General features: G+C 35.8%; 1 protein-coding gene across 1 annotated transcript; it reads right to left on the bottom strand.

Moving 5' to 3' along the window:
* Positions 1-47: 47 nt before the first annotated feature.
* On the bottom strand, positions 48-27,073 carry LOC129870788 (uncharacterized). Its single transcript, XM_055945649.1, has 11 exons — positions 27,014-27,073; positions 26,882-26,943; positions 10,892-11,028; positions 9,056-9,114; positions 8,849-8,872; positions 3,539-3,621; positions 3,362-3,426; positions 3,144-3,193; positions 787-888; positions 369-428; positions 48-170 (listed from the first exon to the last, which is right to left on the bottom strand). The coding sequence occupies exons 1-11, from the start codon at positions 27,014-27,016 to the stop codon at positions 54-56; spliced, it is 762 nt and encodes a 253-aa protein (XP_055801624.1). The 5' UTR covers positions 27,017-27,073; the 3' UTR covers positions 48-53.
* Between the last annotated feature and the right edge of the window lie 208 nt (positions 27,074-27,281).

The following is a 27,281-nucleotide window of genomic DNA, read 5'->3' on the forward strand; positions in this document are numbered from 1 at the left end:
CCTCATATTATAGAAAGTGACTGCAGCACAGCATGAGTATTTCTAGCTCCAAATCACTCATCTGACTTTTTAGCACAAGTACCATTTTCGATCGAGTATTCAACAAATTCATCAAGAAGGCAAGGCCAAGCTCCTTCAGCATCATAGTTTGATAATGTAGCATCCACAGTCTGCACAAGAAGTCATAGATACCAATATAATGTACTTCTTTTGAAATATAACTACAAAACCTTTAGCAATCTTTTGATATGATTTTAAATATATAGAATAAGCACAGAAAGTCAGAACAAAATGGAAAAAGTGTGTGCTAAAGGTCGTAGAGGGTGTGTCTGGAAGCTAATATGCTAAAGTGAACAGTCATTACTTACCTTTGCAAATTCCAGTAGCTGTAACCAAACATCACGCGAGATAGCCTTGTTATGCCGTTCCTGAATCAGGTGGTAGCAAAAGGATATCATAAGAAGAAAGAAATAACAGGGGTGAGAGTTACAGCATCCTCAATAACAGCAAAAACACTTGCAACACAATAGGCGTTGTGCGGAAATAACAACCAAGTAAATGCTGAAGCACGTGCACATTAAGATAGACACAAATCAAAAGGGATGGAGAATTGTCAAGCATGAGATTACATCAAGTAAAAAGAAGCCAATGATCGTCCAGCAAAATACGGCACATTGTTATTTTCATTAAGCAGATAAACTGAATTTCAAACCTAAAAAACTTAGTCAGCTGCCTGTACATAGAAGACTTAAAAACCGGTTACCCAAGGATTTTCCGTTCAATTACCTGGATAAACTGACACCATTGATCAATCAATGGCCATTGCAATTCTGCAAACAGCAACTGCCACAACGCAAGTGCTGTTTCCAAGGCCAAAGCTTTCTGACCCTGAAAATTATGTGGATATAGTAATCTCTACTGCAGTAGAGGAAGCTCAGAGAGAGTGTATATGTTTTGCACCAATGTATAATGGTAAATACATGGAAATCTTCATGCACATGTTTACTGGAGATCTATAAACAAACTATCCTTACCTAATATAACAAAGTAAGATAGACATATACAGCTGAAACTACATGCATCGCGTATGTCAGCCTAAAATTTTATTTAATATCTATGCATGAGGGTTAAAAATATATATATTACTATCCAAGCCGTACTCTTGAACTCTTCCTGATTTCAAAAATAAACCAACTGCAAAATGTAAGTAAAACATGCAGAACTAATACAACCCAAAAAAGTGACAAAAAAGAACATAAGGATCTACTGCTCAATAGTGTTCACGCAATACTGTACAATTTTCTTCACTCTGATAAGATAGGAAACTTTTTTTTGATGGTTTAAAGGTAATTTATTGATATCAGACAAAGAAAATAGTAGTCCTAATATACACGTATCATTTAGTAATATATACAACAATCAGCCAGTCAATCAAGCCAAACTATAGATGCAAACTAGCATACTCCTGTAAAACGAAAAATATAATTATAATAGCAAGGAACTAATAACCTCGAACAGCGATTTCTACTAGACTTTTCAATCCAAACTGCTTAAAAAATGTCCAAGGGGTTGATTCAAGATTTTTCCTTTCAGTTTCCAAGTGTAGTCACCTGCTTTCAAATGTATAGGAATAGTACTATTTTCTTTTACAATGGTGATGTTTGAGCCAACTTGTGTGCACCTAGACTAATGTACTGAGCAGCTTATCCAGCACACAAGCACAAGTTGCCAAGGTAATCTATCTAACAAAGTTGGAGGAAATGGGCTCTACTGGAACTCAAACATGGTATATAAAGGACTTCAACAATGATATGGGGAGGGGGGGACAGAACAGTACTTTAGGTGTTCTAATTGGAACTCAAACATGGGATCTCCAGGTTGTTACTCCAGTTCCTCAACCACTATGTCATTCCCGCGGAACAAGACTTAGTAGTTCATCTGGTTTCCTTTTAACTAATAGTTTAGGCATAATATAGTTTCTAGGATTCTCTTTTTGCTCAATTAGAACAGCCTATAGTACTGTTCCTTCCTTTTTTTCTCCTTTACCATTGTTCCACTTAACAGCAAAATTCGTCAACATGTAACACTAAACCTTTTAGACTACCTGCAAATCTCATTTGCATGTATTCACCTCTTTGCATTCTCAAATCCCACAAAGTATGTAAAAATAAAACAAAATGTAGCAGCATAGACTCCACCAGAAAGCAATAAAGAGTATTAAAATGAGCTTTAACAAAGCTACACTGCATATTCTAAACCTTGGACACCTCCAACTTATCCTGCACGAACACCACTAAGGCAGTCTTGGATAATCTATCCAGGGCTCCACTTTCTAACTTCAGATAACATAGACAAAGACAACTGACTCCAGTTGTCTAATGAATTCCACCCCTTTTTTGACGTCTTTCTGTGAGTTCTGGACTCTAGAGGTTACTTCCCAAGTAAGAAACCGTTCATCCAATATCTTGGTTTCTTCACTTTAAGATTAAACCCAAAATCAAACATTTCTCCCTTCTTGTGTATCATGCTACTTTGTAGTGAGCAGCTGCAGACAGTTTTTGAGGTTCTGTCGACACAATAGAAACCTTGTCCTCTGAGGGTCTTTTGTATTAAATATAGTTTCGTCTAACTAATAACTTGTTGTAACTAATTAAATGTTTCCTTTGCTGTTCAAATCTATTGAAGAACTTCAATAATTTACTGCAACATCGCAATTAAAGGTGGTTCATTTGGCTTTAGATTTTCTTCTGACAATGAACCTGCACCGAAAAAACAGCTTTTCAGTGTTTTTGGTACAACCTAAGTATTCCGATGTATGAACTATTCTGATAGACTAAATAGTTAACATGGGATAGGTTCGGAATTCATCAGAGGCTTATCTGGTAATGAGGGAAAAGGAAAATCCATTTTTTGAATGGGCAGCAATCAACTGACTTGTTGCTTACTCGTATTCTCAACATGCTAGCTTCTGACTAGTCAAATGAATACATGAAAGAAAAGAACCAAACAAATGAAGAAGCTTCTGAAGCTAAAATAAATAGCAATCCTTTAGAATTTAAATGAAAAAAAAAATGCAAACCCAAGACAACCTTAGAACTATTGAAAGAAAAAGAGTAATGAGGGATCAGTGATTAAGTACCCACCTTCTCCTTTGCCCAATCAAAAGTAAAGTTGTAAATTTCACGGAAAGTATCTGGAAAATGGTTTAAAAAAGTCAAGGAAAGGAATCTTTTCCTATAGTAGGATAAAATTAACAGTTAAAGAATAATGTGCTATCCATGTTCATATTTCATATAAGAAAACATGGAAGAACAATGGAATTTCTATGATCAAGAATGAGGAATTCCATGACAGGACATACCTTCATCTTTCAGCTGAGATCGCAAAAATGGGATTTTTTTCTTGAATTTCTCCACTGAATCTATTCTGCCATTCAGGATACAGCTTCATCACTTTGACATTAGATATCTAACTATTATAGTTGCCACAGTAAAAGAAATTCAATTATAGAAGGAAAAAGGCCTTAATCTAGGCTTACTCAAGAGACTGTACTCCATCAATGAACTCCTGCTTGGAGAATTGACAAATGGTCTCAGCTCTCAAATGCCATGAAAGTACCAACTGTAATTCAATGCAATAGTAAGAGAATCAAAGATCACAGAAGCCATGTATGCCTTTTAAGATAGGTAACAAGTCCTATATTATTTCTAGGAAATATTCTAGTAAAAACATTACAGGAATCCATGAATTGGCATCGCATGCAAAGTAGATGCTTAGAAGTTGAGAAGACCATCAACTTACAACCAAAAGCAATTCTCAGATTACAAGCTTTCTTAGTAATCTAGGCTTAGGCCGAAGAGCATCTGTTGTTCAGCTGAGAACTTTTAAGCTATCAAGTATGAAGTAAACAAGAAGTAAAATTATGCTTTCAAGTGAAAACTCATTTTTTTGCAAGCTGCAAACGAATCAACCAGATTGGTATGGTTCAATTTTATGTCGATAACGTTGTTATCTGGGCTGACTTGCGTGCACCTCAACTATTCCACCAGATACTAGTTACCTCCCACCAGCATAGACATTGGGTTACTCTGCACACCTAGGCTTAGATAGATGGGAAGAAATCACTCAGTGTTTTCTGCCTCTGTTGGGATTTGAACCCTCGTCTCCAAGGCTTTCTCCACTTCATTGGTATGGCTTAAATTTTACCGTGACATAAGGTCATTTTTTTGTAGTGATTCAGAGCTCATTAAAGGTTATCCAGATTGACTGTAAGAGTTAAATGGAGGTTTTTCTTTAATTAACTTTCTAAAGATAGATACAGCCAATTAAACCATTTTTGCACCACTCCTGGTCCTCCTCCTACCTTCAAAACTTGTCACTGAAAGAGTTAGATGTTGAAATTGAAATTGATAAAATTGATAAAGATCAACAAGCAACCATGGAAGAAGAGAGAACTCAAGCTCTTGTTGCAATGTGTTGGAATATCACAGATGCTTCACAAGATGTATGGGTCTAGTATGGATTTTATTATTATTATAACTAGTATGGGTTTATTGTTATTTGAAACTAGTTTGGGTTGTATTGTTGTTTTATCTTTTATACTTGTATATATTAGAAAAAAAAAATCCATTCTTGGTCTCTTATTTTTCTACATGGTATCAGAGCAACCTTGAGAATCTAGTCTCTTTGTTGCCTCTTCTTCCCTTTTCCTCATCCTTACTCTCCATTTCTTAGTTCCACAATGATGACGCCAACAGATGTCACTTCTGCTAGCTCTACAGGCACCGAAAATACCACCAACTCTGGGACAGATCACACCCATCCTTTCTATCTTCATGCTTCAGATTCTCTAGGAATGAATCTTGTTAACTCACCCTTTAATGGGAAAGGTTATGGTGGATGGAGGAGATCAATCTTGAAAGCTCTTTCAGCAAAAAATAAGGTTGGGTTCATTGATGATACTCACAAAGAACCAGCTTCAGTTTCACCGGATTTCAAGTTATGGAACAGATGCAATGATATGGTTCTGTCATGGCTGCTCAACTCTCTTTCAAAAGAGATAGCTGACAGTGTTATCTACTCCAAAACAGCCAAAGATCTGTGGAAAGAAATTGAGGACAGATTTGGCCAGTCCAATGGAGCACAACTCTATCACCTGCAAAGAGAGTTAAGTGACTTGGTGCAGGGTTCAAATGACATTGCTGGCTATTTCACAAAGATCAAAAGTCTTTATCAAAAGTCTTTTAGGACGAGCTTGATGCTTTGAACAGTTCTGTCAACTGCTCATGTGACTGCCAATGTGGTAGAAAAGGAAAAATGGCCAAGTCTATTCAAGATGAGAGATTGATCCGATTTCCAATGGGTTTGAATGATGTCTATGCTGCTGGAAAGAGTAACATATTGATGCTCTCACCTTTACCCTATGTGAATCATGCTTATTCACTCCTAATGCAAGATGAAAAGCAAAGGGAGGTATATATGAGCACACTCTATCCAGGACTCTGCTTCTTTCTTGGCCACAAATCAGAACACCCATGGTCAAAGGTTGGATATTATGAGTCTAAGGGGAAAGAAAGCCATTGTGATCTGTTCTCACTGTAAGAAACCTGGGCATTCTGTGGATAAATGCTATAAAATAATAGGTTTTTCAAGTGATTTCTAGTTTACCAAGGCAAAGAGGTTCCAGGGAAGTGTGAGGAGCAATGCTGCTTACATAGAAGAAACACAACGACAAAATCAAGCACATTTTAATGGAGAAGGAAAGGGACAACATTTCACCCAGGATCAATATTCACAACTGATTCATATGATTCAGAATGTGAGGATGAATCAATCAGAAGGTTCAACTGATGATGCTTCAGCCAATGCAGTGACCTGTGATGGTAAGGTTTTCAATAAAGCACCTTATAGAGTTGTTCATTTCAATCAACGAACCTGGATATTGGATTCAGGTGCTACTCAACACATGTGTTTTGATTCAAAGATCTTCTTAGAGCTTAGTAGTCTTAAGACTCCTGTATTTGTTGATCTTCCTAATTCTCATAGGGTCAAGGTTACTCAAGTTGGAAGTGTCCCTTTACATACTAAACTCATTTTGAAGGATGTCTTATTTGTTCCATGTTTCAAATATAACCTCATTTCAGTCTACAAGTTGTGTAAGCAGTTAAGTTGCTTACTCATTTTTTCCTCTTTTGGTTGTTTCTTGCAGGGCCCTTCAATGAAGAGGCCTCTGGCATTTGGTGAAGCAAGAGCAAGGCTATATCTTCTAGAATCAAGTTTCCAGTACCTTAAGAGTTTTGTCAGCACATCAGCTAATTTATGCAATCAAGAAAACTCTATATGTCTTTCTGTTTCAAGCCCTTTTTCAATTCCTGTAAAGAATGCTTCTGATGTAAGGCTGCGGCACCTTAGATTGGGGCATATCCCATTTCAATCAATGAAGAATATTTGTTCAGTTCTTGTTTCTCATCTTCATTTTAATTCTGATTGTAGTATTTGTCCCTTAGCTAGACAATCCAAGTTACCTTTTCAATCTAGTAATATCAATTCTAAGAAGATCTTTGAATTAATACATATTGACACTTGGGGGCCATACAAAACTCCTTCTCATGATGGACACAAATATTTTTTAACCATAGTGGATGACTATAGTAGAGCAACTTGGACCTATCTTCTAAAAAAAAAGTAATGCCTTCACTGTCTTAAAGTATTTTCTGGTGATGGTTGAAAGACAATTCAATGTCAAAGTTAAGACAATCAGGTCAGACAATGCATTAGAATTGGGTGGGAGAAACTTGTCAGCTAAATTTTTTGCTTCACAAGGAATTGTTCATCAAACCTCTTGTGTTCATACTTCGCAACAAAATGGTGTTGTGGAGAGAAAACACAAGCATCTTCTCGAGGTATCAAGAGCACTACTTCATCAATCCAAATTGCCTATTTCATACTGGGAGAGTGTGTCCTAATTGCTACGTACCTCGTAAATAGATACCTCTCTTAAGTCCTTAAAAACAGAACTCCCTATGAGGTTCTATTTGGAAGTCCTCCTAATTACTCCAATCTTAGGAGCTTTGGTTGTCTCCGTTATGCCAGTACTGTTTCACACAATAGGATAAAGTTTGAGCCTAGAGCCATTCCATGTGTCTTCATAGGCTATCCCTATGGGGAAAAGGGATATAGACTATTTGTTTTGGATACTAGAAAGATAATAGTTTCCAGAAATATCAAGTTTCATGAAAATATCTACCCTTTTCCTACCATCTCATGTTCACAATCATCTTTCTTAACTCGTATATTTACCACTGATCATTCTATATTACAAACCGACTTTCTGCCAAACACTGAACCAAATAAGTTTCCACTAGGAATGCAGTCACCTAATTCTCAACATGTTTGCAAACTCAAGAAGTCTTTATATGGACTTAGACAAGCATCAAGGCAATGGTACTCAAAATTGACAGAAGCTTTAAATTCCAAAGGTTTTTGCTCATCACTCAATGACTACTCACTTTTCTTCAACAAATCAGGATCTAATATCTCTATTCTAGCTGTCTATGTAGATGATATTATTCTAACGGGAAACAATCAAGTAGAACTAATGCAACTAAAAGAGTTCTTGCATTCAGAATTTAAGCTCAAAGATTTGGGAGATTTACACTCCTTTCTGGGACTTGAAATCCTCCGGGAGCCAACAGGAATAATAGTAAGTCAAAGAAAGTTTACTCTAGAGCTTTTGAATGAGTTCAATTGTGATCATTTACCTCCAGTATCTTCTCCACTCGATCCATCTTCAAAATTGGATTTTTTCACCGGTGATTTGTTGACTGATCCAACTTCTTATGGGAGATTCCTTGGCAAATTGAATTATCTCACCCACACTAGGCAAGATCTCTCTTTCCCGGTTCATCATCTCAGTCAGTACATGCACAACCAAGAGGACCTTATTTTACTGCTGCTTTGAGAGTACTTTGATATCTCAGGTCAAACCCAAGCCAAGGCCTTTTCTTATCTACTGATCCTTCATTCAAATTACTTTCCTTTTGCGATGCAAATTGGGGTTCTTGTCCCAACGCTCGTAGATCAATCAGTGGGTTCTTTATCAGCTTGGGAGGATCCCCAATTTCATGGAAATAAAAAAAATAAGCTTTTGTTTCTTTATCCTCTGCTGAGGCAGAGTAAAGATCTATGAGGAGAGTGGTTTTAGAGATTACTTGGCTTACTCGATTACTCACAAATCTTGGGGCTACTCCTTCAGTTCCGATTCCAATTCACTCTGATGGCCTAGCTGCAATCCATATTGCTCGAAATCCCGTTTTTCATGAACGAACCAAACATGTAGAAATTGATTGCCATTTTGTTCGGCAATAATTTCTTTCCGGTTTGATTTCTCTTCAATTCGTCCCTTCTTCCTCTCAGCTTGCAGAGTTGTTCACTAAACCTTTATCGGGACCATCTCATCATTCAATTCTCAGCAAGTTGGGTCTCGCTTCACTCCCCTCCAACTTGAAGGGGGGTGTTGGAATTGAAATTGATAAAATTGATACTGATCAACAAGCAACCAAGAGAGAACTCAAGCTCTTGTTGCAATGTGTTGGAATATCACAGATGCATGTATGGGTCTAATATGGGTTTTATTATTATTATTATTATTATTATTAAAACTAATATGGGTTTACTGTTATTTAAAACTAGTATGGGTTGTATTATTGTTTTATCTTTTATACTTGTATATATTGTCATTCCTGACAGTGAAGTAACAACAAGAATTTATTTTCCCATTCTTGGTCTCTTATTTTTCTACAGTAGAGAGACAAAATAGAAAAGTAGACGAGAGGCTAATTGCACATACCATAACTATATCCTGAGGATCAACCTGACAAGAAAACAAAATGTTTTATGTTACTCAGGCATCATCATCAAGAAATTATCAAGATTGGAAAGACAAACAACAAAACACTGTGTACGATATACAACACCTAACAACTCTTCTCTTGAAATTCTAATCATGGAACATAGTGATGCTTGACTCATAAGATCAGCCAACTGAGTAAAGCACCTGAAGATCATTGCAGAGGTTGCTAATTCCATTAGCCATAATCATGTCAACATTCGGGTCTGCAAAATGGAAAAGAAAATTATATTTGTTTACACACACACACACATAGAGACTTCCATATAAAAGAGATCTAATAATAGAATGCAAGTTTTTTGACAAAGTAGATGTTCAATAGTATCATCCCAATAAATATGTCTTTGAATGCGGAGCTACCTTAGCTTTTACTAAAAGGTTAACTACTCTTAACCTTTTACCCTTCAAAAGTGTTTACTGTAGCATCAAGCAAATCATGTCTCTCATCTATTGCATGTGTTTGCCAATTGTCTGCTAAAGGTAATTGGCTAATTAGTTGATCAGTATTTATAATGGTAAAAGATATCCCCATTGATTTGGAAATTAATACAAAATATGCATGTTATTCCTTCTCCAGAACCAACTCCTCTCCCATTCTTGGAGGAAAGGAATTAAGAAGAGAAGGGGGTTGCCTAAGAGATATGAAAGATCCGAGGAGTTGGTAGTTGGCGGGACGGGTTGCCTGGGCAAGGTTGCAAAAGGGTGAAGGAACATCTGATGGAGAGTTCACCGTTTCAATGACTTCTACGGGGCAAATTTGTTACAAGGTAAAAAGGATTATACTTGGCATCTAACTATTTAAGTAATGATAGGAGCATTTTCTTTCAGAAAATATTAATGGTAGGACTACTCTACACTCTACAGGCAAACCAGGTGAAGGGGAAAAGATAACCCTATTACAATATTAAAATTTAAACCAGTTCAGAGTCAGCTGACAACAACATACTTAGTGTACTCTCACAAAATGGGGTCGGGAGAGATAAAGTGTACGCAGACCTTATCTCTGTCTCTGAGTCAACTGACAAATTTTGGTAAAAGTTTGTAAAGAAATTAGACATTGGATCACTTATTTGTAAAAAAGCATGATAAAAATCAGTGAATATTTCAAACTTATGTCTTCAAAAAGATATATACACTAACCAGAATTAAGTTTCAGCAAATTTTCATTGATCAACTTTTTTATGAAAGAAATTTCATCAAGGCATCAAGAAGATGCAGGTAGTAGAAAATAAGAGTAAATAAAGACAGAGTCAGCCCTAGAAACAAAAGAAACTAGGCTAAAGCTAAGTAGCTGAAAAAGTCCAAAAAGTTGAATAGGGGAATTTACAGGTGCTAGGTTATGGCAACTATATAACCACAAAAGACATCTAGCCTTAAGTGAGTATGAAGGAGTTGATATCCCATCATAATTTCATTGATCAATTAAATAACAAAGTTAATAGTGCATGACAGCTTCATAAGTTGAAACATGCCTGCCTATAAGTCTGGATAAAGCCAGATAGTACAGAACAATGTAAATTGACATTGTGACAGTAACTTTTAATTAGTCTTCTGCAAGTTCAGGTCAAAGCATTCTAGAGTCAAGCAGACTGTACTCGACATAGTCAATCTTATCTGATGTTCAAGTCTAACAGAACCAAGAGATATAGGCAAGCAGTAAGTCATGGTAAAACCCAACGACCTCAAATGTTTTAAATCTTAATATGATCAATCCAACTTAGGTTGTCTGTTACTTGAGCTTCAATTTGAAGAAACCCTCCTACGGAAGCTTCCACTAGGAGGCTGCTAAGTATGTTTATTCTTCATTCTTTTCCATCTCAGCTTCATTTGGGATCAAGAAATAAGCATGATTGTCACTGGTTATTGACAGAGCATATATAGACTATTATATATAGAAAAGAATTATAACCAAGGATTGAATAAGTAAACTGTAAATAAGATAAATAGTCTTTAGTTTACAAGGTTTTAGGAGACAGTCCTGACCTTTGTATTTATTGAAAAGCATCTCCCATCGGTTTTTCTCTGTAGCTGCCTTAACATGTGCCTGGCTGTAGTATGCTTCTAATGCTCCTTCAAGATGCCAATCATTGGTCTTCATAGTCTTCATAGCGTCTTTCTCACTGTGTATAAATTTAAGGATTAAGGGAGGCAAGCTATGCAAACAAGGGCCTCTCAAATTAATCCACATAACTTTTCAGCAAAAATTTAAAAATGCTTAAGGAAATTCTCTTAGATGATCATGCGACCAAAATAAATGAAAAGTGACTTTTATTCCAGTTATAGGCACAGAGGGACTAAAGCAATTGGGTTCGTAGATCATGAAAACATATTGGCAATTTCCCTGAAACTTGAATTTCAAGTGTTTCCATTTTTTCCCAATTCAGGAAATTAAAATTGTGGAGTATTCATTGGAGGTCTTTTCATAATGTAACAAACAACTTAATAGCTATATATATATATATATATCATATATCATCATATATTGTTAAAAGTGGGAAGCTCCAATATGAAATTCTATATAAGAATGCAGGACATAAGACGCGTATATATAGGATTTTGGGAAAGAGAAGAACATGAATTGATATTGCACTTTCATTAAGAAGGAAGTAACGGCTGAAGAATTAGATAAAATTGTGATACATTTGGCTAGCTATCCCTGAGAGCAACTATTTTGTTTGAGGTTTGTTTCACTGAAAGAAAAATTTTCATCTTAATCACTAACTTTCTAAAACATCTGTAATACTAATTTGTCATGATGAATATATTTTTGCTGTTTTTTTTTTATCATCAAGTTTGGTATAGGAAAGAGTATTGACTCATATATTAATGTAAAGTATATTTCATTTTGACCTCTTATACTAATTAATAAAAAAATTCCTACATAGAAATTGAAAAATGTATTATTGTATCTACATTTTTTGCTATTCCTTTTATGAGTTAGAAGGATTAAAAACCAACTTTTTTTGGCTAAGGAAGAAAAGAAAAGAAGTAACATTGTCAGCGGAAAAAATCAATTTCACTATCCAAGGTATTATTATCATTTTTTACCTTTTACCCATTATTATATAATGTTTCATTTCTTGTATCATGAATTGAATTTTGCTACTCTTCCTTGAATGTTATCAATATTTAACTTGTATGTAAATGAAATGATAGGAGTTGAATAGATTAAAGAAATTGGTAAATTGGGATGAGTTTTAACTTTTAAGTTGTATCTATTGAGTGTATTATGAGTATGGTATGAATTCTAAAATTTGGGGGTGTGGAGCAGTGTCAAACCAAAACACCCATCAAGCATTAGTTCTTCCTGAAAAGGAGGTGATCCAACCGCAAGAAGGTGATCCAACACCATTTGGATAAAATACACACACAAAAAAAGATCTTAAACATAGCAGCAGTGATGGATGAAAAAGATACATGATGATATGGAACTTTGAAGATCCTTTCTTACTAATGAAAAACAACATACAAAGAAGAGACCTTGTATAAGATCAAAAAAAAAATGGTCAGCATTGGTTTATGTCCCTAGATTGTAACATTACAATTTCTTTAAGCAAAAAAAAAATTACTATTTCTCCACTTTTTTATTCTTTCTTTCTTATTCAAAATCGTACCTAATTATGATCTATAATTTAGAATACTAATTACTTTTTATACAATTTTCACTCTTTTTTTTAAATCAAAATTTTGGTCCATTAGGACCGGATTTTATTAATACAATTGTCACTCTCAATTCATTTTTATTGAATCTTTTTTATTTGTGTTGTGTATATCTGATTATGTGTGTTGCAATGGTGATAGTGGTGTCACTTTGTCATAAATCGTATTGGCTTATTTTGAGCTCAACTGTCAAGTCGCTAGCAAAGTATCATATTCATGAAACTTTTACTTTATCAATTCATCTTTTATTACACAAAAATACATTTCAATAATCTTGTGAGGTCCATTATGTAACATTTTTATAAAATAACTTGGGATAGACGTGCAACGCACGTGTACGAAAACTAGTATATATATATATATATACAAAGGACAGGGAAGGGGTAAATGGGAAAGAGGATTACAAGGTGGGGAATCGAATCCCTACCAATAGTTGGTAGGTTGATCATTAGCATACGTTGATTTATTGGTCAAGTGCACTAGACGACACGAAAGTCTCATTTAGATAGTACCATCAACTGGAAGCCTCACTACGAAGAAGTTCTGAGAGTTATGAAAGAAGTGTCGAGTTTATATTTCTCATCAGTGGAGAATGGAAATTGAACGCTATTAGGTCAAATCTCATGTTGTTCCCATTGGCCCGGTAAATGTGTCACCTCGATTCGAAATGCAAGGCTCAATTACCTCTGGGACATGGAATAGTACTTTAAGGATGTTCGTGCTTCAAAAGTGCAATCCAGTTAGAGGTGAACTACGTTATATTGCTGCCAAGCTTCCGGTAGCAAGCGCATGGCCACTTATAACAATGTTGTCAAAGGCGTGCTTAATCCCTGAAGTGAGGCTCAAACTGTGTTGGGTGCATCTCCTCTCTTAATGTGCGCTTCAATGTTGTCATCAAGGTTCTACGACATACTTTTCCTTGCCAATGAGCTTATTGAAAGAGGTGACACTAAACAATTGATACTTCACTTTATCGAAAAAAAATTCAATTTCTTTGTTCATATATTTGTTATTCATGCTTATAATTTTTAGTCTTGGACTAAACAAGTATATTTGTATTTTTTTTCCTTTGTGCTTTTTTACATTAATGCTCATACTTTATTTGTGCTTTGACCCCAACACACCTAAGAGGTTTTTTACACTTTTTGCTTTCGAAAACAAGGGTGTAACTGACTTATGTGATAATACCTCCACCCTTTATGACCTAGATCAACTGAGTGAAGAATTGTATAACCTATCTAGTGGGCCTCGCCCCACAAGCACCCAAATTTCCTTTTTTTGTACCTTTGGTTTGCCTGCACGAATTGACGAACACGCCACTTAGAAGCCCTACTCATATTCCAAAGGTGCTACTTCAATTCAAGAGCCCTTTCAATTGCATAACTTAAAAAAGTTATAAACACAGTAGAAAAGTGGTTTTAGTCGAAATTCTCGTTGGACGTTGAGCCTACTCCACAAAATTTTATGTCGTTATCCATGCAAGAGAATCTACAATCTCTTATAAAGAATAGAGACATTACGAACTTTTTCTAAAGCATGAAAAAACAAGCAGCAGTGAAAAAGTTAAAGCTGATTATTTGGAATATGATAGATTGTTCCAGTAAAGTTTCTAGAATAGTCTAGTGTAGTAACTAAGATAATCATCTTAAGGATATATCTAGATATGTAGAAGATAATGTTACTAGATTTTTCTTGTAGATATTCTAGAGAATTAGATATTTGTAGTAAATTATGAAATAGTCTAGTCTAGATCTTGTAGCATCTAGAACCATCCATAGATAAGTATAAATAGGATGGTCTTGTACATTTGTAATTAACCCAACCCAAACACAGATAATTCAAAGCAATTCAAGAAGTCCTCCAAAATCTTCCTTCTCCTTGCTAGCTTCCTCTTCTTTAGTTAAATCTTTTGATCTTAGTTAATGATCTTGAGCTAGCAGAAGGTCTCCCCAATTATACTTTTCTTCTACTATTCTCTACATGGTATCAAATCCATAGTCGTTGATTGGCTTCTGGGTTTTATTTCAAGATCGGGCTAGTGGTCGATTCAACTGGTTTGTCCAAATGGATTTAAGTGGTCATGATAATGGATTGGGATGGAATTATTGAACCAGTCCAATTACAAGGTATATAAGACATGTATGGAATCATACCTTGTAGGTGAGGATTTGTGGGATATTGTTAATGGGAGTAACACAATTCCACCTGACGACTGACTAGAAAATAATAGCATATATAAAAAGTGGAAATAGATTAATGCAAAGGCGGAATTCATCTTGAAGAGGTCAATATCCTCCACCCTGTTTGACCATATTATAAGGTGCAAATCAGCTCATAAAATATGGAAGACCCTCGATATGCTATTCAACAAGAAGAATGAAGCTCGGCTACAAATACTGGAGAATGAATTGGCTAACACCACTCAAGGTAATCTTTCTATAGCCGAGTATTTTTTGAAGATTAAGAACTTATTGTTCTGAGATATCTTTATTGAATCCGAAGGAGGCTAATTCTGAAGCACGAATGAGAAGAATTTTCATTCCTAGTTTAAAACCTGAATATATTCTAGTTGTGACGTCGATTCAAGGATGGGCTCAACAACCATCCTTGGAAGAATTTGAATTTTTTTTATCATCACAGGAGATACTAGCTAAGCAGTTGTCTGGTGTGTTTGTCAATGAAGGGGAAGGAAATGCTCTTGTAGCAAACAAGAGGAACACTCTAGATTATCAGATGGTTTAAGATCGCTTAGAAAGAAGAAAGAATCCTCTAGCAATTACAATAAGAAGCCTCTCAAATGTTATTGTTGTGGTGAAATAGGACACATAAAAAGATATTGTCGAGCTAAGGAGAGAAAATTGGCTCAAATTGAGAAATCTACTAAAGAAAAAGAAGACTGGGGAAGGTGCTTAGTAGTTGAGACTCGAGCTATAGATGCTATGACTTCCATTATTTTTGAAAGAGACTGGATCATGGATTCAGGACATTGTGCAGTCGATCACGTTGAGAAGCAAGACACAGATGTCATCGGTACGAAGCAAGAAACTTTTGAAAGTGTTCATACTGATAATATGATAATGTTTATCGAAAAAAATTAAAGAAGTAGATCCTGAACAAGCAGTGTCTAAAACTATATACGTCAGTGGTGACCTTTACGAAGAAAGCATTAAGGAAGATGTATTGGAAGTTGAAGTCTCTGGTCAATTGTCTGCCACTAATTTAGAGCAAACACTGGAAGCAAATGGAGAAGATGGAGATCAAATAGATGAAGAAGGTGACCTTGAAGGCTGCATTTCAAGAAGAGAGACAGATAACAAGACTTTCAGATGCTCTGAAGCTGATAAACAAGTTATTGAAGAGTTAGAAAGGGAATTTGGTGGTGGATCCTATCATGGTGTTGAGACTTCTTAGAAAATTGATTTTCATACTACCAACAACTCAAATGAGGAGGCTAATACAAATGAAATCTCCTTCTATTATGGAGTTGCGTCAGAAGGAGTAGAATCTAAAATCTTGAACCATGGAGTTCCAAACTTTCCCATCACAAATGTTTATCCAGATAGTACAATTGTAGGGAAGCTAAGATAAAGGGGGATCCCAGGAACTCAACATGGAGATACATTACATGGTTCGAGAAAGCCACACAAAAATATTATTGAGCCAATCCGCCATAGAGTTTAAGATTTTGTCAATACATACTCATGTTTCTTTGAAGGACCAATCGATTATGGAAAACCTTCATCATTGGAAGAACTAAGAGTTCACCAAGGAGCGTTCAAAAGCTTCGATTGAGTTCTTCTACAACAGGCTTGGGGTAGTTTTCAAAATATCACTTTAAGGGGGAGTGTGAAAAAGTTAAAGTTGATTTTTTGGAATATGATAGATTGTTCTAGTAAAGTTTCTAGAATAGTCTAGTGTAGTATCTAGGATAATCATATTAAAGAAATATCAAGATATGTGGAAGGTAATGTTACTAGATTTTTCTTGTAGACATTCTAGAGAATTATTTATTTGTAGTAAATGATGCAATAGTCTAGATCTTGTAGCGTCTAGAACCATCCATAGATAAGTATAAATAGGATGGTCTTATACATTTGTAATTAATCCAACCTAAAATAAAGATAATTCAAAGTTTTCCAAAATCTTCCTTCTCCTTTCTAGCTTCTTCTTTTTTAGTTGAATCTTCCGATCTTAGTTAACGATCTTGGGCTAGCAGAAGATCTCCCCAATTAAATTTTTCTTCTTTTATTCTCTACATTTTACCATCCCAATCGATTACGGAAAACCTTCATCATTGGAAGAACTAATAAGAGTTCGAAGAAAATTGTTGAAATCTTCACCAAGAAACATTCAAAAGCTTCGATTGAGTTCTTCTACAACAAGCTTGGGGTAGTTTCAAAAAGATCACTTTAAGGGAGAGTGTGAAAAAGTAAAAGTTGATTTTTTGGAATACGATAGAGTATTCTAGTAAAGTTTCTAGAATAGTCTAGTGTAGTATCTAGGATAATCATCTTAAGAAATATCAAGATATGTAGAAGATAATGTTACTAGATTTTTCTTGTAGACATTCTAGAGAATTCGATATTTATGGTAAATCATGGAATAGTCTAGATCTTGTAGCGTCTAGAACCATCCATAGATAAGTATAAATATGATGGTCTTTACATTTGTAATTAACCAAACCCAAAACAAAGATAATTCAAAGCAATTCAAGAAGTCCTCCAAAATCTTCCTTCACCTTTCTAGCTTCCTCTTTTTTAGTTGAATCTTCCGATCTTAGTTAACGATCTTGGGCCAGCAGAAAATCTCCCCAATGATACTTTTCTTCTGTTATTCTCTACATTTTACCATCCCAACCAATTACGGAAAACCTTCGTCATTGGAAGTACTAAGAAAAGTCCGAAGAAAACTTTTGAGATCTTCACCAAGGAACATTCAAAAGCTTCGATTGTTGTAATAAAGTTTTTAGAATAGTCTAGTGTAGCATCTAGGATAATCATCTAAAGCAAATATCTAGATATGTAGAAAGTAATGTTACTAGATTTTTCTTATAGATATTTTAGAGAACTAGATATTTGTAGTAAATCATGGAATAGTCTAGGAGCCCGTTTGGATTGGCTTTAAGTTAGTCAAAACCAACTTAAAGCCCCTTTTCAGCTTTTGGACGTGTTTGTCTAATGCTAACTTTAAGTCAGAAAGTTCTTAAAGTCAGTCAAAAATGAAAAGTTAGGATTCCTAACTTTTTTTTCTAAGTGCTTAAAGTCATTTTCTTTGACCATGAAAATTACTTTTATATCCCTTATATTTTAACTAAATTCCCAAACTACCCTTTTTATTCTTTTAACCCTAAAATTCACATAATTTTCCTCATTTAAGCACTTTTATCCAAACACTCAACTGCTTATTTATAAAAATAACTTTCAGCACTTTAAAGTTCTAAAAGCACTTCATACATAAAAGTTACTTTTTTAAGCTCATCCAAACGGGCTCTAGATCTTGTAGCATCTAGAACCATCCATGGATAAGTTTAAATAGGATGGTCTTGCACATTTGTAATTAACCCAACCCAAAACAGAGATATTCAAAGCAATTTAAGAAGTCCTCCAAAATCTTCCTCTGTCTAGCTTCCTCTTTTTTAGTTGAATTTTCTGATCTTAGTTAACGATCTTGGGCTAGCAGAAGATCTTCCCAATTAAACTTTTCTTCTTTTATTCCCTACATTGTATTGTCCCAATCGATTATGCAAAACCTTCATCATTGGAAGAACTAAGAAGAGTCCGAAGAAAACTTTTGAGATCTTCACCAAGGAATATTCAAAAGCTTCGATTGAGTTCTGCTACAACATGCTTGGGGTAGTTTCCAAAAAATCACTTTAAGGGAGGGGGGGTAGGGGTGTGAAAAAGTTAAAGTTGATCTTTTGGTATATGATAGATTGTTCTAGTAAACTTTCTAGAATAATCTAGTGTAGTATCACTACCAAACAAATGCCTTTTAGCCATGGTTTATTAGCCACGGTTATAAATACTGTGGCAAAATTAATTTAAAAGTTAAAAATGTCTACGCATTAGTAATTGTGGATAAACCCTCGTGGCCAAAAAAGGAGGTAAATAAATTTCACTCCCTCCATTTATTTTTTCATTTTTCCTTTTTTTCTATTATTTCCCTCTTATTCCCACATTCTTTAGTCTTTTCCCTCACTTCACGCAAAATAAACACAAGAATGTAAATCAGTTTTCTTCCTACGCCCAAAATTGAACTCTTCTTCAGCATACCTAGCTTCAAATAGCAGGTAAATTCACTTCTTATCAGGTAATAAATCTTTGCAATTTAGAGTTTCTTCCTAGTGTTTTTGCTTATTGAAGTTATGAGCATATAAAATCTATAATTTGATGTGTTTTGGTGGGTTTTCTAGTTGTTAAGAATAGGAATTTTTATGTGTTTTCTTAAATCAGTAAGATTTGTTAACTACTAATGTGTCAACTTGAAAAATACTTTGCAGTGGTAAACTACAGAGCGATCGAACGACCACCACTTTCCATCGGCGGCAAACTTCCTCCGGTGAAATTTTTGCGATCTCCTTCTCCGGAGAATAGTGTTTGTACGTACTCATGTTTCTGATTTTGTATTTCTGTTTAACTTTTATCTAATCAGTTGAATTTTCTCAATTACTTTTTTTCATTTACTTATAATATGTTCATGTTCTCATTTCTGAAAATTTATGTGATAGATTGCAAGATTTTGACTAATTTTTAGCTTTTTTCTCTGAAATTTTTTTCACTTAAGTTTATAAAGAACTTAGTCCTATTTTTTTATGTGTTCATATCTTCAACAGGTTTAGTCCAACATGATTGACAAGAGTTGGATTGAGAGTCCAATTAGATCAAAATAATTCTCAGATGGTGTTGTTCAATTTTTAAAATTTGCCTTTTCAAATGCATCTATTAATGGAAATTTTTTATATCCTTGTATTTTATATGGATTTTCTATTATGTGCAATAGAGCTGAAGTGTTTAGTCATCTGCTTCAAAGGGGGTTTCTAGAAAAGTATACATGTTGGCATATGCATGGAGAAAAGCGTGCTCAATCGAATGTAGAATCGTTATCCCGAGTACATAATGAGACGGATAGACAATATCCTATGCATGATATGTTGAATGACGTGTTTGGTGTCTTTGATAATAATGAATTTCAAGATTTTGGTCTATCAAATCTACCAAATAATGACAATCCTAGAGGTGATGAAGGTAAGTAAGAGTCAAGAAGAGAGAGGAAATTAAGAAGTTGTTGGAAGATGAGAATCAAGAACTTTATGATGGTTGTACAAAATATAGTAAACTGTACATTTTTCCACGGTTCAACCGCGGCTAATCTGTAAAGTTAATTTGCAAAAAAATATAAAGTGCCTACATTTTATTAGCCACGGTTTAACCATGGCTAATTAAAAATTAGAAATGAAATTTATTTTTTGGCAATTAACTTTACGTATGACTTAAGCGTGGCTATATCTTAGTCCAACTGTGGCTAAATAATTGTTACCACGAGTGTAAAAACCATCGAAAATTTACTCGCGACGCCCGTTATGGGCACGCTTCTGACTATGGTCAAGATGTCGTGGCCAAGATGTGTTAGCCACGGTTTATGTACCATTTAGCCACGGTTTTTCCAGTTGCTAACTCACGCGTTTTTTGTAGTGTATCTAGGATAATCATCTTAAGGAAATATCTAAATATGTACAAGATAATGTTACTAGGTTTTTCTTGTAGATATTTTAGAGAATTGATATTTGTAGTAAATCATGGAGTAGTCTAGATCTTGTAGCATCTAGAACCATCTATAGATAAGTATAAATAGGACGGTCTTGTACATTTGTAATTAACCCAACCCAAAACACAGATAATTCAAAGAAATTCAAGAAGTCCTCCAAAATCTTCCTTCTACTTTCTAGCTTTCTCTTCTTTAGTTGAATCTTCCGATCTTAGTTAATGATCTTGGGCTAGCAGAAGGTCTACCTAGTTATGCTTTTCTTCTGATATTCTCTACAGAAGCTTCTATCAAATCCAAATATCGGAGCTATTGCATAGAGGACACACACCACTCCTCGCCAAGGAAACAACCCTAACAATTGTTAGGTACAAATGGTCCTCCCATCAATACAAAATCTTGGATATACTATTTTGATAGTTTAATCAACGATTCTACTAAAATGGTTTCGTCTTCTCTTAATAGCTCTATTAATGGAGATAAGCATTCACAGAAGAGAATGAGAAGAAGAAGAAGAAAGGAAAAGAGAGAAGATGAACTAGATATTTTCAGAAACTGAAATCAGGCACTGTTACATTGCATTCAACTAATCATGTGCTACACCTCTAACCACCTATATATACAGCTAACTGACTAGTGCCAGCTAGGCACCTCTAACTAACTTCTTGACAGTTGTGTAACTAACTAACTAACTACATCGTTAGCTTGTTAATCACTTATATGTTCAACACTCCCCCTCAAGCTGATGGTTGAAAGACATTCTTTATTCCAAGCTTGCTGAGTAGTGAGTTGTGTTGCACCTTTCCCAGAATTTTAATGAGTAGATCACTAGTTGATCTTTGGTGTTTATGTGCTCAATTTTCAACATTCTGGCAAATTCTTTCTTTGACAAAGTGACAATCAATATCTATGTGTTTTTTGCTCTCATGAAAAATGAGATTGGTTGCAATCTGAATGGAAGCTTTGCTGTCACATATCATGTTCACAAGAAGTCTTACACTAATCCCCAACTCCTTGTATAGACCTATTAGCCAAGTTACTTCTGCAGCACATGAGGCCATACTCCTGAACTCTGCCTCAACTGAACTTCTTGATACCGTTTCTTATTTCTTTGAATTCCATGAGATGAGTGCACCTCCAATTTTCACTGAGTATCCTGCGACTGATCTCCTGGTTTCCAAGAATGCTTCCCAGTCAGAGTCACAATAAGCTGTGAGTGTGTTTGTATCTTCTACTGGTATCAACAAAACTAGGCCAAGTACCTCTTTCACATACCTTGCTACCCTCAATGTGCATCCATGTGTGACTTCTTAGGGCAATGCATGAACTGACTTAACACTTGTACAGAGAATGCAAGATCAAGTCTTGTCATGGTAAGATATAGAAGTCCACCTACAAAACCTTTGATACTTAGTAGGATCTGTGAGTGGTTTGTCACCTTCAGGCACTTCATGATTAATATGCTCATCATATATGATAGATGTGAGATTTTGATTTATTTCTAGTGGTGTGCAGGAAGGCTTGGCTCCCCCTAGACCATATTCTAAGATTAACTCAAATGCATACTTCCTTTGTGACATTAGTATACCTTTCTCAGACCTAGTGAACTCAATCCCTCGAAAGAACTTGAGCTCCCCTAGATCTTTCATCTTGAACTTGTTTTGAATATCATGTCTTGTGTTGCATAGCAGTTGATGATTTCTTCCAGTAATCAATAGGTTATATACATATACTAATACCACCACAGTGTCACTACCAACTAGCTTTGTGAACAATGAGTAGTCATAGTGACTTTCCTTGAAACACATATGAACTAATGCTTCTTTCAACTTCATGTTCCATTGTCTTGGTGCCTGTTTGAGTCCATACAGAGACTTTTGTAGTTTGCAGACCTTCTGAGTCTCTCCATATCTGGAGAACCCACTAGGAATATCTATTATACCTCCTCCAACAAGTCACCATTAAGGAAGGCATTGTGAACATCCATCTAATAAATGTACCATCCTCTAGAAGCAGCAAGAGCCACAATGGATCTGACTGTGACCATCTTAGTTACTGGACTGAATGTTTCTCCATAATCAAGCCCCTCTCTTTGGCTGAAACCTTTGTCTACAAGTCTGGCTTTGAATCTCTCCACTTCCCCTGATGCCAAGTACTTGATCTTGTATATCCACTTGCAACCAATGGTTTTTTTACCTGATGGTAAGTCAACTATGCTCCATGAGTTTTTTCTTTCTAGTGCAACAATCTCTGACTCCATAGCTTTCACCCAAGTAGGATCGGCAACAACCTCTTTAAAGGATACTGGCTCCCATATAGCTGAGTAGACCTGAAGCACCTGTCTGTAGGATGAGGATAAATGTGAATAAGTGAGCTGATTGGCCATAGGGTCGGTACATGCATTACCCCTAGGCTTAGTAACAAAATCTTGCAGCCATAGAGGTGGTTTACTAGGTCTTCTTGATCTTCTAGCAGGCTCAATAGTAGTTGAGACAGCGGAAGGAGGCAGTTCTGATGATGGCTCAGGAACCTCAAGTGAAGATGTAGCAGGAATGAGAGTTGACACTGGAGTCATCTCAGGGACAGTACTTGGATTAGGAGGGATGGATAAAGATGGAGTTACAGTATCTAGAAGAACTAGTTCAAGCACTAGAAACATAGTGTTAGGGGAAGCTTGGAAGTTTTTGAATGGAGAAAGATGTTCCAGAAAACACCACATGCCTGTTAACAAAGAAAGTGTGAGTATGAATATTAAACAATACATATCTCTTTTGAGAAGATGAGTAGCCTATAAACACTATAGGAACTGCTCTAGGAGAGAACTTGTCCAACACTTTAGGACATGCAGAATAACACAGACATCCAAACACCTTGATATGTGATAGAGATGGTGGATGTAAATATAACTTCTCAAAGGGAGACTTGAAACCAAGTAATCTAGAGGGTAGCCTATTTAGAATGTATACAGCAGTGGACACACATTCACCCCAATACTTGAGAGGAATAGACGCTTGAAACCTGATAGACCTGGCCATATCAAGGATGGTTCTGTACTTTCTTTCAGCAACATCATTCTGCTGTGGTGTATACATACGGGTGGTTTGATGAGCAATGCCAAGATCACTAAGTAGAGCTTTAAAGGCATGGCTGAGAAACTCACATCCATTATCAGTTCTTAGAGTTTAAACACTTATGGAAAAAACATTTTTTACTTGTCTAAGAAAGTGTTTAAGTACTACTAAAGTGTCAGCTTTAGAAGAAATCCAAAACAACCATGTGTATCAGATAAAATCATCCATAACAGTAACAAAAAATCTCATTCCATTATGAGTAGGCACTTTATAAGGTCCCCAGATATCACAGTGCAACAACTCAAATACATTCTTGGACACATGTGCTTACAGGAAAAGGAAGTTTTGTTTGCTTAGCTAATGGACACACTGTACAGTGATGGTGATCCTTATTTCTTAGGGAACTAAGTGAGTCATGCTTATTTATTGCATCTATAGGAGAATGACCTATTCTCTTGTGCCATACATCCACATATTCTGATGCAGATACACATTGAACTACAGACTTGACTTGGCTACTACTACTACTACTGACCAGCTGCTTTGGAGCTTGATGTGGTCCTCCCCTTAGTATGTTGAGTCCCTGTTCTTCCTGACCAACCCCCTTCACCTGTCTAGTGTAGAGATCTTGAAAAATACAGAAATCAGGAAAGAAACAAACCATACACTGTAACTCCTTTGTGATCTTTGACACTGACAACAAGTTAACCTTAAAGTCAGGTATGTATAGGACATTTGAGATAGTTTGATTAACAAAGGTACTACTGTTACCAATCTGAGATACTATGACTACTTTGCCATTTGGAAGATGAACTTTACTACTTGAGTTATTAGGAGTCTTCTTACTCATGTCTAGTATTTCAAAGTTAGAGGTGATATGATGAGTGGTTCCACTATCAACTATCCACTCTCCAGCTTCATAACTATATAAGAAAGCTTTGAAATAACTACCTGCATCAGCAGTAGCAACTTTGGCAGTTGGTTCTACCACGTTTTCAACCCCAAAAATTGTCTTGGATAGGAGTTGTAAGATCTGTTGATATTGATCCTTAGTAAAGAAGGCTCCAAGATGTTGTACTCCACTTGAAGTTGGCTGAACTTGACTGTGATTCCCTTTGATCTCTTGCCCAAAGTTTTGTGGTAGCTCTACTTGATTAGCATACCCTCTTGACTTTTTTTTTGACTTAAAGTCTGGTGGATATCCAACAATCTTGTAACACTATTCTTTTGAATGACCCTTGCACCCACAATTTTCACACTACACCACATTCTTTCTGCCTATATAGCCTCCTCCAGAGGTACTTGCCCCACTGCTATAGTTAGTGATCCTATGACTATAGAGAGTTGTCCCTTCAAGTGCACCTAGACTAGTTGTAACAGATTTCACTAGATTTCTTTTCTAATCAATTAGAAGGGCATATGTTTTGTTTAGTTTGGGAATAGGATTCATCATAAGAATTTGACTCCTAGGTGGGGAATAGGACTCATTAAGCCCCATCAAGAATTGCAACAATATCTGATATTCACAGTATTCACCAAATTTCTTTGACTCAGGACAAGGACAATAAGGACAATGCATAAGAGCATCATATTCATCCCAGAGGTCTCTCAATTTAGAGAAATTGTCAGCAACAGTCATTGTTCCCTGAGTAAGAGTATGAATCTATCTGTGTAAGTGAAAATTTTTAGAGCCATTAACTGTGTCAAACCTTTCTCGAAGATCAAGCCATACTTTGCGTGCATCAGATGCACATACCACAGAACTTAGTAGGCCAGGTCTGACAACATTCATAATCCATGGCAACACTACAACATTGCATTTCTCCCATTGGTCATGTAACTCTGCTTCAAACTTAGATTTAGGAAATCGACCATCCACAAGTCCTGACTTGCTACGACCTACAAGTCCAATCCTAAAGGACCTACTCTATAATGCATAATTCTCAGATCAAGTTAGTTGTAGAGAGATAAGAAAGCTACCTGGAGTATCGTAGGTTGAAGAAAGAGTGGATGATTATGATTGATTGTTGAAAATGTTTCAGTTCTTGCAACTGCATTTTGAGTTCCTTTATTTTGAGGACTAATTGCCATTGTAGATATCTTCAATTTCTGAACAGCTCGACCTTTTAATGCTTCCTTGTGAGGTCATCTTCAGCAGTGGTGAGATCTGAGCATCTTGTGATCGTCTCTGTATTGTAATTCTCCTACGATCGTAGGCTCTGATACCATGATAGATCCATTAATGGAGATAAGCATTCACAGAAGAGGAATTGGATATTTTCAGAAATTGAAATCAGGTGCTGTTACATTGCACTCAACTAATCATGTGCTACACCTCTAACCACCTATATATACAGCTCACTGACTAGTGCCAGCTAGGCACCCTCTAACTAACTACTTGACAGCTTTGTAACTAACTAACTAACTTTACCATTAGCTTGTTAATCACTTATATGTTCAACATCTCTCAATAAATTCATACCAGAAATGGGGGAATTATCGTGTAGCTTGATTAGTTCAACCGACCTTTCTTTCGCTACAACATATGTTTTTCACTCCATCATTTTTGGAGTTGATGGTGTTGAGTATATCAGGTTTACAGTTCACATCGCCATATTACTCAGCTTAAGTTACTGCATAAATTAAAAAATCCACCATCTTCGCCGAGAAGGAGGTCGTCCATATGTGGAAGAAAGTTAGAAAAGGAATCAGAGCATACATATTGTTTTATGCAACTCTTCCTAAATAACCAAAACAGCTTTAGTTACTCTCCTGGTTCATGCATATCTCATCACAAGGTATGGTATAGAGACATTATACAAGTATACATTGTTAATTAACTAGTGCAACTCCAAACTATATCAAATTATGTCCCATAAATGAGGCAGAGGGAGTAGAAAGTATCATGTTGAGTTTTAGGTCTACAAACACTAAAACTCGTACGGACAAGTAATGCAATTTCTTAACACAACCTCACTCCACAATCAATTATGATAACTCTAAAAAACTAAATGACTCTCATTATGCGATTAGATTATTAAATGGATGCCTACACATCAAGAAATGGGGTAGCATTTTCCTAAAGAAGTGTCAAGGACGTTTTGCACAATATTTCCTTAATTCAAAATGCAATATCTTCACTTGACTCATTATATAATGTACTATACAATCATTGGTAATGATCATAGAAAACTGGGGCCTAGCCATAAGGCATGCTTAGATCAGCTAATATAACTTTGGGTCCACTAGCAATTAAAAACCAACCACCTAAACACAATAACCTTAATGGAGACCTGCACCTGAATCTTACATCCCCAAATATTTACACCAACATAACAAAATTTGCAGAATATTGAGAAATGAAATGTAGCCTCCAAGGCTTTGGTTTAGTGGTAAGAGTGTCGCACGTGATGTAGATTAGATACACGTCATAGGTTCAAACTCTATCATAGATGATTAAGTGTTAAACGACTGAAAGTACCTTGACCCAGTAACAGACATAAATTGCTGAACTTTCTCCTTGTGCGCAAACCCCAGCTTGTTCTGCAAAGCAAATGACAATTAAATCAAATTATGAGTAACTGAAATAACAAGATCAAGAATTAGAACGCACCATTTTTACGACTTGTTTTAGAAAATGATGATATATAGTAAGTGTTTTCGATTCCTCTCTCCGCAATTTCTTGTGTTAGTTTGGGACTGAAATGCTTATAAGTTATTGTTCGAAAGCCATATATTGTGGCGAGCGCATGGTATTCTTCAATAAAAGGCGAAAGAATAGTTCCCACTTTGCTATGTCATATGTGCTCTCCTCACTCACGTGCCTTTGCATCTTTCTTTCCCCATTTCGCATTATGGGAAAAAATAAATTAGTTAGGTTA

The sequence above is a fragment of the Solanum dulcamara genome, chromosome 10, assembly GCF_947179165.1.
Source record: "Solanum dulcamara chromosome 10, daSolDulc1.2, whole genome shotgun sequence".
NCBI lineage: Eukaryota > Viridiplantae > Streptophyta > Magnoliopsida > Solanales > Solanaceae > Solanum > Solanum dulcamara.